Here is a 12,995-nt window from a genome sequence, read left to right as displayed (position 1 = left end):
GGCCAAGGTAAGAAAGGCTGAAAGACGACCACCACTGAACAAGACACACAAGCTGAAACGTCAAGACTGGGCCAAGAAATATCTCAAGACTGATTTTTCTAAGGTTTTATGGACTGATGAAATGAGAGTGAGTCTTGATGGGCCAGATGGATGGGCCCGTGGCTGGATTGGTAAAGGGCAGAGAGCTCCAGTCCGACTCAGACGCCAGCAAGGTGGAGGTGGAGTACTGGTTTGGGCTGGTATCATCAAAGATGAGCTTGTGGGGCCTTTTCGGGTTGAGGATGGAGTCAAGCTCAACTCCCAGTCCTACTGCCAGTTTCTGGAAGACACCTTCTTCAAGCAGTGGTACAGGAAGAAGTCTGCATCCTTCAAGAAAAACATGATTTTCATGCAGGACAATGCTCCATCACACGCATCCAAGTACTCCACAGCGTGGCTGGCAAGAAAGGGTATAAAAGAAGAAAAACTAATGACATGGCCACCTTGTTCACCTGATCTGAACCCCATTGAGAACCTGTGGTCCATCATCAAATGTGAGATTTACAAGGAGGGAAAACAGTACACCTCTCTGAACAGTGTCTGGGAGGCTGTGGTTGCTGCTGCACGCAATGTTGATGGTGAACAGATCAAAACACTGACAGAATCCATGGATGGCAGGCTTTTGAGTGTCCTTGCAAAGAAAGGTGGCTATATTGGTCACTGATTTGTTTTTGTTTTGTTTTTGAATGTCAGAAACGTATATTTGTGAATGTGGAGATGTTATATTGGTTTCACTGGTAAAAATAAATAATTGAAATGGGTATATATTTGTTTTTTGTTAAGTTGCCTAATAATTATGCACAGTAATAGTCACCTGCACACACAGATATCCCCCTAAAATAGCTAATCTTTCATGACCAAATACTAAAAACAAGAATTGGGTGCAAAAGTTTGAATTTATTTTGGATTTTCTCTCAAAATTATATATACAGGATCAAATATATAGAACCCCACTAATAATTGGTCACATGGCCCTTTGCACGTTGCAACTCAACCAAATGCTTTTGTTAGCCATCGACAAACTTGGCATAATTCTGGCTGGATATTTCATCATTCTTCTTGGTAGAATTGGTAAAGTTCATTTAAACAGGTTGGTTTACTGGCACAGATCCAGCAAATTTTCAATAGGGTTGAGGTTGTGGCTTTAGAAAATCCACTCCAGAAGCTTGATGTTACTCTGATTTATCCATTACAAACTTCATTTTCATGTGTGTTTGGGATTATTGAGCTGATGGAACATCCAAATTGTGTCCAAGCTTTAACCGTCTAGCTGTCGATTTGAGGTGAAGTTTAAGAATTTTGAGGTAGCCCTCATCCATTTCCATTTTGTGCAATGTAGCAATGCGACTGGTGGCAAAACTGCACCCAAGCATGATGCTATCACCACAGTGCTTAAAAGCTGGTAGAATTCTTATTTTGCAAAGCCTCACCTTTACTCCTCCAAACGTATACTTCTATTCAGTACATGTGAATAGTACTCATTGATCAATGGTCATGACAATTTGCTTATTAATGATCATGAAACTGACTTCATGGCCCATTGTTAGTCAGTGGTGTTAGTTTCAGTCGTTACGCAAACGTCCTGCTTATAAGGTTGGGGAAGCCTGCAGTCAGCTGAGACTGAAGAAGTCACTTGGATGGGTGACGAAACGTTTCTCCCAGTGAAAACACAATGTCCAGATGAACAGAAGCAACTATTTGGGTTTTTGGATCAGTGGTTTCTTTCTTGGTCGCCATCCTCTTAGTCCTTGATTATCTAAAACTTCCTTCACTGTGGACAGTGACACCAGTGTTTCAGCAGTTTTTAGTTTATGGCAGGCTTGAGCCTTGGTGGTTCATTGATTGTTTGTGAACATCCTAACATACTTGCTCTTATTTGAGGGTGACAGTTTGGATCTTCTTCCAGTCCTTGGCAAAGTGTTGACAAAGTGATCATTAGTCATTTAAACTAATGATCTAGTAACCTGTAGTAGAAATGGCTCCAAGAGACCTTCTTAGATCTTCACTGAGTTCCTTGGCCTTTCCCATTGTTCAGAGTGCTATCAATCAAATCCTTTTTATGCTGACAAAGAGAAACTACCAGTTGTAGTCAATCATGATCATTAACGAGAAGTTAATAGGCCTAGAACCCTAACTGAATATACAGGGAGGGCCATTTATATGGATACACAATGAAATGGGAATGGTTGGTGATATTAAAGTCCTGTTTGTGGCACATTAGTATATGTGAAAGGGCAAACTCCTCAAGATGGGTGGTGACCATAGTGGCCATTTAGAAGTCGGCCATCTTGGATACAACTTTTGTTTTTTTCAATAGGAAGAGGGCCATGTGACACATCAAACTTATTGGTAATGTCACAAGAAAAACAAGGGTGTGCTTGGTTTCAACGTAACGTATCCATATAAATGGCCCTCCCTGTACTCTTCAAAACCCACAGCTCATGTAGACAGTGTACCAAACCAACCGTGAGTGGTGTTTAAAAGAAAAAAAAAAAATCTGTAGAAGTTAGTTTCACACTGACCATCCTGACAGCTCTGAAAAGACTCATCTAGATGCAAGAAAACAGAAAACACACACACAAAAGAAAACTGCACAGCTAGAAAGACTTAAAAAACGCAGGCACACAGATAGTGTCACGAGCCACTCAATTCACATTACCATTCATTTTATGAGTAAAAACCCCCCAGAATGTTTTGCAAATAGGAAATAGCTTTCAATCTTACTTTCATGCCTGCTTTCAATGAATTCCTAAGCACAAAGTGATGACTGGCAACAGCTCAGGGATGGCTTCTCATACTCAGAGGTCTATGAGGTTAACCCCGCGTCAAAACCAAGCTGTCAGCACTCATAAGCGAACGGGCGGGCTGTGCTCGCAGGAGTAAACAGAGCTTACGTCAGAAGAAGTCAGTTGATCGTGGAAGGAATACAGAAGCCTTTGCTTAGCTCGCTCTTCTGCATGTCCCTGGGCATAATTTCAGCAGCTGTTGATAAGAAAGCAATAAAGCCAGCACGAGATTCTGTGAATTTATTCAACAACAATCTAACATGAGGCAAAAGCTTAGTCTTTGCTTGGAAAATTACTCGAGACACACACACTGACGCAGCATCTCACATTGACTCTGACTGGTGAGGGCTCTGAAGGGGAAATGTCATTGTTAGTCAAAAATTGGTGTTACCATAGAAATCACATGTTGTTCTGGTTCAGCAGTGAGTTCAGAAAACTAAGTGTGTTTTTTATTTAGTAATCCTTAGAAAGGCATACACAAATATAGCACTAAACCAGAATATATATTGTATATTAGTTTAGGGAAATGCAATCCAAAGCAAAAATAAATAAATAAAACAAATGAGCTGCTCAGTGCTGTTTCTTGCACAGTATAATGAGGACAATTTCTATAACAGAGGTCAAGCATTTATCTATAATGATAAGGTGAAAGTGTGCTGACAGAAAATTGAAATGTTTTATTAACAAACATGCATAAATCCTTAATTCTGGGCTTTGTAAAAGCCACTTTGGCAGAGCGTTATGGATAAGTTTTTGCAGGCTTTAAATACCTGGATTTAGCCAGTTTACCCAGATCTCCCAGGCATAACCTACTCCTATCAAGGTTTGTCAGATAGGATGAAAAGCATCTGTGAATTGCCACCTCTAAGTCTTTGCAGTTTAATGGCTTTTTTTGCTTTCCTGATAAGACCAGAAAATTATTTTTTCTTCTACCCAAACTCTAGGCAGGCCATCGGTGATGTTTACTCAAGAGTGGCTTCAGTTTATCCATTCTACCGTAAAAGCCTGATTTTTGGAGTGCTGCTGAGACAGTCGTCCTCTGGTCTCTGTAGAAGGCTTCTGAAGCTTTGTTTCCCCCCCCCTCCTTTATTTAACCAGAAAGTCCACCAGAACCTCCCCAGCATAGGCATAGGGAGCATGAGAGCAGGGGAACCCCACACCCTTGTGTGAACCCCTGTGTAACTAACCACCAGATATCCAATTTCAGGCGTGCTGAAGGTTCCAAACTTCTTTCACGTCACCTTCACCCCATTGTGCTCCTTTAAGATTTCAATGCTATAGAATGCTTTCTATTAGTACCTACACATTTAATGATGCCCTACAAAAGTTTAAGCTAAAAAGAGAATTTATTAGACATCGAGGTCTGATTTTATAAATGTCTGACGAGCCTCTGTTAGTGTTGGCCACCTCCACACAGTTTAGTTTGCTACTAGGTTTTTCTTGATACATAGAGGATAAAGAAAAAGAAAAATGGCATCAGTATTCCCATCGTTTCCCATTACATCTCAATGATAATTGGAGAAAACGTAATGGACCCCAGTCAATGTTGCATGAATTAATTTATAGAAGACTGCAGTGTTCAAGTTTCTGTGTAATAATTTTGTACTTTATATCCATTATGTAATAGTATTATTTTTTTTATTTGTATTTTATTTCTTTTCTTTTTTTTTGCTATAGCTCATAAAAGGAATGTTTTATGTCCTTTGTTGGACACTTAAATGCAAAAATCTGTCAATTAAACCTCATGTGGTGTAGGCTACATACTCTCATCAGCTGAATCAAATGTAAGAAAAGGTGGAATTATTTTTTGGAGGAAAGGGTGCAGGTTGCACTGATGCTACCTAAAAGACAGCACACAGATAAATGCAAAAACATCACTTAAATACTGTAAAAAAATGCACTTCTATCTGTACAACTCAGGTGCTGCTGCTGTGTTCATGTGTTTAAGAATGGATGTGCTGACTGTGAAAAGGAGGAGGTGGTGGGAGGGAGGAGGAGGAGACTCTGCTACTGTAGCAGTGCATCAGCAGAGGTGAGACTACAGCCACCACTACATCACAGTATGCAGACTGGAAAGGGCTGATGGAGCCACTCTCAGTTTAGTTCCTGCAAAGAACACCTTGTGTTTGTTCTGTTTTCACTCGTGGACACACAAGATTTCAAGGACACCTGTGCAGTCGAGGCAGTGCACATGAAGAGACTGACTGTCTTGTTCTTTTGTTTCAACCACTTTTCCCGGCAAACGGTGATGGCTGAAGGGCAGCTAAGTCGGCCAACCTTACCCCAGCTGCCTCACATGCCAGAGGAGACAAACAGACCTACAGTGGGCAGCAGTATGTGTGTCATTAGTGCTGACCCAGATGCTCTGAAACACTGTCCTGTGACCGCACTGCACTGCATTCCCAGAATAACTCCTTACAGCTCATTACTGGCTGTAATAATGGGGCTTAATAGCCTCTGTCATTGAAATGCAACACAAATAAAATGCCATCAAAGGAACAATGGGGAAGTGAAGTTGAATTGGGAGACAATGTTGAGGATGAGATTGCTCACCCTGAGGAGAAACAGAGCTCTGTGCTCTGTGCAGTGCAATCTGATCAGTGAGACAAAGGCTTCAGGCTCAGGTGAGCGTTACATCACATATGAGCAAACCCCGAGTAGACCAGAATCAACAGCATCCCTAAAATATCATCTCGTGGCAGTGCCGTTTATAAGAGACCTTGTCCAGGGGAGAAAATACTCCCTAATCTCATTCATTGCAGAAGCCCAACAGTGTATCACACTGTAGAGATTTGGATTCATGGCTAAAGGATAGAAGTTTTCTTTTCCTAAAAATGATTTAGAAAGCTGTTGAGCAGACCATAGCTGCATCCACACAGCCCGTGAATCACGCACCCAGCAGCGGATTACAAAACGCTGCCCGTGTTAAACAAAAGATCCATTTTCCACTCAGCATGTTCTCATTCTTCCACAGCAGATGTCACAGCCTAGATGTGAAAAATGTGAACGCATAAAAATCACACTCTGCCACGGCATGTTGGAGCAGATAGCGCGACGGCGCGTGCTTACCCTCTGCGGCCAAAGAGCACCGGACAAGAAGTAAAAGCACTGCTACAGACAGCAGACAGTTTGCAAGCATCCCCGCTGCTCCGACTCGCAACCTGGTCCTCAAACACCTCCCCTCTCCTCCTGCATCCGTCCGCTGCGGCGAGCACCCATCGGGGTCTGCCCCGCCGGTTCCCGCCACTCTGAGGTGACCTGTCCGCCCACTCCTCAAACCGGGAGCCATATCCAGTGGACAAGTTGCTGAAGTTTCGCTCGTGAATAATACATTGGATCGCTGTGTGAACGGGAAACAGGGCCGTCCCGCGGTCTCGTCGCGTGTCCAGGTCTGGATGGTGGGGGAAGCGGCGCTGAAGGGAAATTAAGAAATGTGCCCTATCGCCCCTCTCCGCTCGGTCCACCCATCATCACTGTGTGGCGCAGGGCGGCGCGCGCACTTTGCCAAAGGTTTGACATTTAGCTGTTGGCGGTGAAGTGCCACATCCAGATCTGGTCCAGGTGGATGGCAGGCATTTACTTGCGCACAGGCAACATTCAGTCATGAAAGAAAGGCCAGCCTACCGCTGATTGCTTGTGGCTGGATGATTTTGAAGTGTGCCACCTTCCTGGCCAAACTGGGCGAATTAACCTCTCTGTTAATTGTAGTGAGAATGGAAGCGAGAGGGCAGGACGACCTCTTCTGGCGGTAACTCGTTAAGAATCAGATTTCTATGTGGAGCTGCTTAAAAAAAAATGATGGTTGGTCTTCTTTGCGCTCTTACATGTTGGGTTGATATTAAAAACGACAATAATCACGTGACACTAGCCTATTAACACGTACATTGTCTTTCTTAATGGTTACCGTAATTAATGCGTGAATACCTAATTGTGCGGATAATGGCTGTTGTACCTCTTGATGTCCACAGGATGGCAGGCCAGACCCAGAAAACACAGCAGGTCGTCAACACCAAAGCCCACTGAACACGATTTTTTACCAATTTGAACATTTTATCATTTGAACATTAACACGTCTTTCCGGTTGAGGTAATTTAGCAACCATAATCATTTGACATTTTTCAGAATTGTGCTCACTCGTGTTTCTTATTTAAGAATGTGTGGAACAAGCTCCAGGTTTTAATTCGGGAGACACTTTTCTGCCGTCGATGTTTTTCTGCTTTTGACGCATACACTCCCGTTTTTACCTCCTGTGAGTTTCTACAGATGTCAGCTGTTGATTTTTTATTTTAAATATAATACATTATATTATAAATAAATTATTAAAAATATAGATTTTAAGCATATAGTTGGGACTGGATCAGGTGACCCTGAATCCTCCCCTTTAGTGACGCTGCAGTAGATCGAGGCTGCTGGGAGCTTTCTTATTAACGTTTTATCACTGTGTCATAAGCCATTATTCATCTTTTTTACCCTTTCACAGTGTCTTTTGTCCGGTCTTCCTCCCCTCATCCCCAACCGGTCGCAGCAGGTGTCTTCCCCTCACAGACCCTGGTTCTGCCGGAGGCATCTTCTTGTCAGAAAAGGGAGTCCTTCCTTCCCAGTGTCACCAAAGTACTTACTCATATGGGCAAATCTGATTGTTGGGTTTCTCTGCACAATATAAAGCCCATTGAGGGAACTGTTGTGATTTGGAGCTTTCAATCACAGCACAAAAATCTTCTTCAGTAGGTGCAGTTTATTGTGTTCAGGTTCAAATTTCAGTTTCATCCGAACATATTCATGTTTGGAGATTAAATGCAACAGATTAACTGACAGAAAACTCATCTTTTGTCTGATTCCAGGTTCTCATGTCTGATAATTGAGCAGTTTTCTCCTGAAACAATTCTAAAGGATAGTCTTTTTGTTTTTGACAATAAATGTCAAGATACTACCTTGCAAACTCTACTTTTCCTGTCACACACTAAAACAAATAGAAATGAGTCCAATCCATCATTTATATTAATGTGCATTAATGTGAATGAACAGACCAAATCAGAAAGAACTGCATCAATAGATTTTTTTTTTTTAATTCAAAGTGAATCTTAACAATAATACACCATAAAGTCTTATTTTGACACTCACCAAAAGAGTCACCTGGAAAACCCGCTTAATGTGACAAAGTAGAGAAGGCTTGGTCACACCTAAATCACTGAGAACTAGAGAGGAAACACTATCGCAAACTGTAAAGAGACATCACATCCATAGAGTTAGTTTTCCCAGTCCTCATACTGTAAATATTGCACAGTGCAATTGCTACATGGCAAACTAGTGTAGCACAAAATTAAAAAAGCAAACGAACCAAAAACAGGAGGAAATAAAAGCCACAAAACAAAACAAAAAAAATCTACAGGTATTAAAACAGTAACAGTTCAGATTTAATTATCAAGTCTAATTGATGAGCAATCCAAACAGATGATTCCATAACTTGCAGTGTGAATTAACTCTGAAATTGATACAAGTGACCAGAAAACTGAAAATAAGAGCTTGAGTAAAACAAATCTCATATTAAAATCAAACAGTTACACAGTAGCACAATTAGACTAATACACACCCTGAATTAAGATCTCTAAAGGATAATACCGCAGCAGAGGATTTTTTTTTCCATATCAAAGTCATAACATTAATAGAAGTAATTTTACAAATGACTGTTTTATCTGTTAAATGTTAGATGAATCTTCAAAAAAAAAAAAAAAAAACAGAAAAGAAATCAAGGTGTCAATCTTGTGGAAAATTAAAAACAGTTTTAAGATTTCTCTCCTCTTGCATCCATTCTTTTCCTAAACAAGTACGGGAGAGTTTATGCAGGCGCATTGCTGGTGAATACCTTTGAAGGAATCAAAACACAGATTACATTTCACATGCTTATTATTGGGGGAACTATTTCAAGCACTAATCTGCCAAGTCCATGCCTTGTCATCATAAGCTTTCTTTCCCAAAGGGATATTTGAGTATGATCAGTAAAGCATACAAGTCAGACAAAAGCTATTAAAAAACATACAACCATATCAATGTCAGTGGCGAAATGTGGAGTATTGCACTCATGACTGACAGAGAACATGACAACCTCCTCGACAGAGCTCTTTTCGTCCAGAACCCAGAACAAAAACACCCAGATATACTCTTGCTGGATATAAAGCATAGCTTCTGATTTTTAAAAGGCCAGTGTTGTCAGCCGTGCTCTGGTTACTCCCACTCAGCTTCAGCTTGCATGATAGGAGCGCTGCTCTAGGCAGTCAGCTTCTAGGCAGACAAAGTGAAGCATCTAAGGTGTACATGCAAGGTAATGTAAAGCATGGAGATTATCTAAGAACACTTGGTGGTGCAATGACCGCACAATGTAAAGTATTGCATCTGCTGTTCAGCCAGAGTGACTATCCAAAGACCATTGAGTGAGTGTCATTCAAAGCGCACGCATGTGTGTGTTAATCAGAGAGGTTTTACGTGGCGACTGTGTGAAACAAGCGGAGAACCACCACTACGCTGTTCATGTGTATAAGCTGATCAGAGTCACTGTGATGAAGTCCTACTTTGAGTTGTTTTTATTCTCTGCTTCTTGTTTTTCTTACTTTCCTCTTTAAACTCTTGGTCAAATGTCTGTTAAAAACTTGTCCATTCTACACTGTAGGGAACTGTTACTGAATTCTACTCCTTCCTCAAATAAATCGGGAAGAAATCACCAGCATGAATTCTCACTTTCTGAATCTCAAGGCACATAAACAGTGCTGCTCACACTGTCTCAATTTCAAGAAAGGACATATCACAACGGTAACTGTTTCGCACCGACAAAACATCATTTTGATATTAGACACTCATAAAGGGGAGAGCGATCTGAACTCAAGGCAGTTTAGAATATCAAACTGTGAAACTGATATCCTAGCCAGATATAACATTGAACAGATAAAAGGGCTGCAATAAATACTTTGATCAAACCAATTTAACAATAAAAACAAATCAGAAAACGTCATTTTAGAACAGAAAAATTGGGCTAAATTTCTCTCTTACAGTCTAATCACCCAAACCCTAACAAGCCTCCCTACCTCTATAAGTGCTTAGTGGCAAGTGCGTTTGTGTGTGACTAGTGGAAACAACACAGAAGTCTTCCAATGGAACACAATGTTTTTGTTTTCCCCCCCGGCATCTCGAAGTGCCCTCATAACCCACGAGAGTACTGGTAGCACACCGTTTACTCACAATAAAAAAGTTAACTCAATCCTGCAAGCTATAGCTTCAGATGTGTACAAAACGTCAATATGAAAACATACAAAAATTAAGTTACATCGATACATCATTTATATGCAGTGACGAGCCCAAAAGGTTAATAAGGATAAAATACTGATGCAAAAAACACGCACCCCGAGAAACGACAAATGCAACTAATGTTCATCATCAGCAATACAGTAGTTACAATGACACTTCAAATATGAACGCAAAACACAAAAATCAAAACCACTTCTATTTCAGATAATTAGGGACCTATACAAAAATAGCAACGCTAGGTTTAAACTCAGAGAGAAATCACCTAATTTCACAGCTATTGAAGTGGCAATCATATAGCAGCTTATCTATGATACATTCAAGAAAGAAATGATACGACTTATTAATTGCCCAATAAGCTAGACAAAACCTCAGCTGTTTTTTTTTGTTTGTTTTGTTTTTTTTAAATACAACTTTTTTTTGTTTTAATTTAACCCCATTCTACAACTACAGTACAACTGAGGTCTATGCAAACAGAATAGCTACCTTGCTCAAGAAATGAATTACAGTCTTTGGTGCTGCACAAGCAACTTCATTTGAAAAGAAAAAGACAAAAAAAACCACACATGTAACTAGTAAAACAAACAGAAGAAAAAACAAAAACGCACACACGCAGCATATCTACATATATATAGACTGGTGCTACAGTCTTATATATGTATATATATCCTCCCTGACGGAATGTATAAAATAAGCAGTTGACACCGATAAGCTGTAAGCCTTTAACAAATGGTATAATGTAAAGTGAAAAAGTTAACTTTGTCACACATGCATAAATGAGAGAATTGCACACAATTAACTCACACCTTATCAAGCATCTGTACTAAATAGTCTAGCTCTATAATATATGTCCATATATGTGTGTATATCAAATACTGCATGGTTTGCTCAGGCTTAGAAGATTCCATACTGTGAATTAATTTGCATTTTTTCTTTACCTAATCAAAGCCATGCCCACCACACTTCTAAACATCTAAAAAAAATAAAAACAAAAAACAAAGTGAAAACACTCAAAAACGAAAATACGAAGACGAAAAATGAAGAATAATCAACGACTATTTAGATTGTATTGCAGTTTCAAACAGTACAAATACTGTTAGTAGTAAGAGTTTCACTGAATAGAAAGTGATTATCAAATATTAAGCAATACTCAGTACTTGCACTTTGTACACTAGTTCATTCGGGAACTGGAGAATGAAAAAAAATAAAAGAATAAAATGAACTGAATGAAACAGCAGGCATTTGCAACAGCAAAGCACGCTGTTCTACTTGAAAGAACAGAGGGGGAAAAAATTAACTCACTACACGCTGAAATATACACAGACTCGAAAATATAAGCACCGCTATCCGCGATACATCACATCCATGCAGGCTATGCATGGACATATACACATGTGCATATATATACACTCACACATAGGATGCATCGACTGATTGGAATTTCAAGTGCTGCAGTCCAGTACATTAATATTCATGTATATAGTCATATATAAGTAGTAACATTAACAACCTCAAATATGTAAGGCACTATGGCTGGGGACAGTTATACAATGCAGCGAGTCTTGTGACACAAACAATAAGAGCAACGTCTATGCATCTTTCCGTTTACATTTTTGCTCATGCAAGACCACATGCAGCGTGAGGAATAACCCTATTTAATTCGGTTAATTGACTTGACATTGCTAAACACCAAAAGACACCGAAAAGGTACAAATACTTCAAACGCAGTACAACGTACACTGTGGACGACATGTGCATCTGTCAATCTAGAGCTAGAGACTGGGATGGCTTTACAAAGATGAATGTGTCTTGCACACACGTAAGAAGGCAATATAGAAAAATAGCTGGGATCAGGGGTGCAAAGTCTAACTATTCAACAACACCCCAATTATTCACCTGTCTTGAGGAGTATTCGTAGAAGATCCAATGCAAAGATATATCAAATGTGCAAAACACATTAAGTGTGAGTTTAACTATTCATTCATTCTTTCATTCAATCATTCATACGTTACTTCCTTCTTAATTTTTGCCAAATCATCTCTACCATTGGAACTCTTTTTTTTGTTTTGTTTTTTGTTTTTTAAAGCTTGAAGTTCAATTACACTCAAGTCTACATGATTCAAAAAATAGTTTGCTTTCTCTGTGGTTGTGCCATGGTTTTTCAGAAATAAAAACCATGTTGTTTGTGGTTAAAGATATATTTCGCCCTGCTCACTTAGCCCTCAGGTGGTATGAAGGGTACCTGAGCAGCCATGCTCAGATGTAAGGGTACTGGTTTATTTTGGTAGGGCTGAGAGGGAAACTGCCATAGGCGGGAGAGGCAATGTAGGAGTGTGGGGGAAAGAGGGGCTTGAACTGGCCCTGGGGGTGCAAGGTGGGGGAGGGTAGCAGCCGGGGGTTGATGCCTACTGCGACTTGATGCACAATGCCTGCCGGATGGGAGATGCTGTAGGTTGGCTGAAGGACGGGGCGGGTGGCCCCAGGAGAGGCCAGGAGGTGGGCCACAGGTGCAGCTGTGACCAGAGAACCAGACGGAGGGTAAGACAGTATGGTGGGCTGGGAGTGCGGATGTCCACCAAGGTGTGGGTGGGGGCCCGTAGTGTGGTTTGGGCTGCTGTGGGAGAGAGTGAAAGTGTGCCCATGCATGGTGGGAGGGATGTAGGCCTGTGGTCTCCGGTGGGAAAAGTTCCCGTTCCATTCCTGATGGCAGGAACTGAAATGTTGCACCTGAAGGAGCGAAGAACAACAACATTTCACATTCAACGACCTCAGATTCATCGGTACCGAGTGAGTCTTTGCGAGCCACTAGATGCTGCTGTTTCCATGCGCTTGCATGTAAACACCTTCCATGTTATCAGTCACCAACAGCGGCATCAT

At 40.8% G+C, this 12,995-nt stretch overlaps 2 protein-coding genes across 7 annotated transcripts in view; both read right to left on the bottom strand.

Moving 5' to 3' along the window:
- Positions 1-6,648, bottom strand: part of kiaa1549lb (KIAA1549-like b) — a 62,306-nt gene extending 55,658 nt beyond the window's left edge. For 2 of the 3 annotated variants that reach the window (XM_085268251.1, XM_085268260.1), the window contains exon 1: positions 5,895-6,648. In XM_085268251.1, the coding sequence (XP_085124377.1) occupies positions 5,895-6,114 (220 nt within the window). In that variant the 5' untranslated portion in view covers positions 6,115-6,648. The remainder of the gene's footprint in view (positions 1-5,894) is intronic. The other variant, XM_085268242.1, reaches the window with a different exon arrangement.
- An 894-nt stretch (positions 6,649-7,542) lies between these two features.
- hipk3b (homeodomain interacting protein kinase 3b) overlaps positions 7,543-12,995 on the bottom strand; it is a 48,888-nt gene continuing 43,435 nt past the window's right edge. For all 4 annotated transcript variants that reach the window (XM_085268223.1, XM_085268217.1, XM_085268216.1 and 1 more), the window contains one exon: positions 7,543-12,845. In XM_085268223.1, the coding sequence (XP_085124349.1) occupies positions 12,334-12,845 (512 nt within the window). In that variant the 3' untranslated portion in view covers positions 7,543-12,333. The remainder of the gene's footprint in view (positions 12,846-12,995) is intronic.

This window comes from Mchenga conophoros, linkage group LG1 (assembly GCF_057382185.1).
Source record: "Mchenga conophoros isolate Kocher_MC1m ecotype Shallow Benthic linkage group LG1, M_conophoros_male_GT1.1, whole genome shotgun sequence".
Taxonomy (NCBI): Eukaryota; Metazoa; Chordata; class Actinopteri; order Cichliformes; family Cichlidae; genus Mchenga; species Mchenga conophoros.
This window is presented reverse-complemented; position numbering and strand designations above follow the sequence as displayed.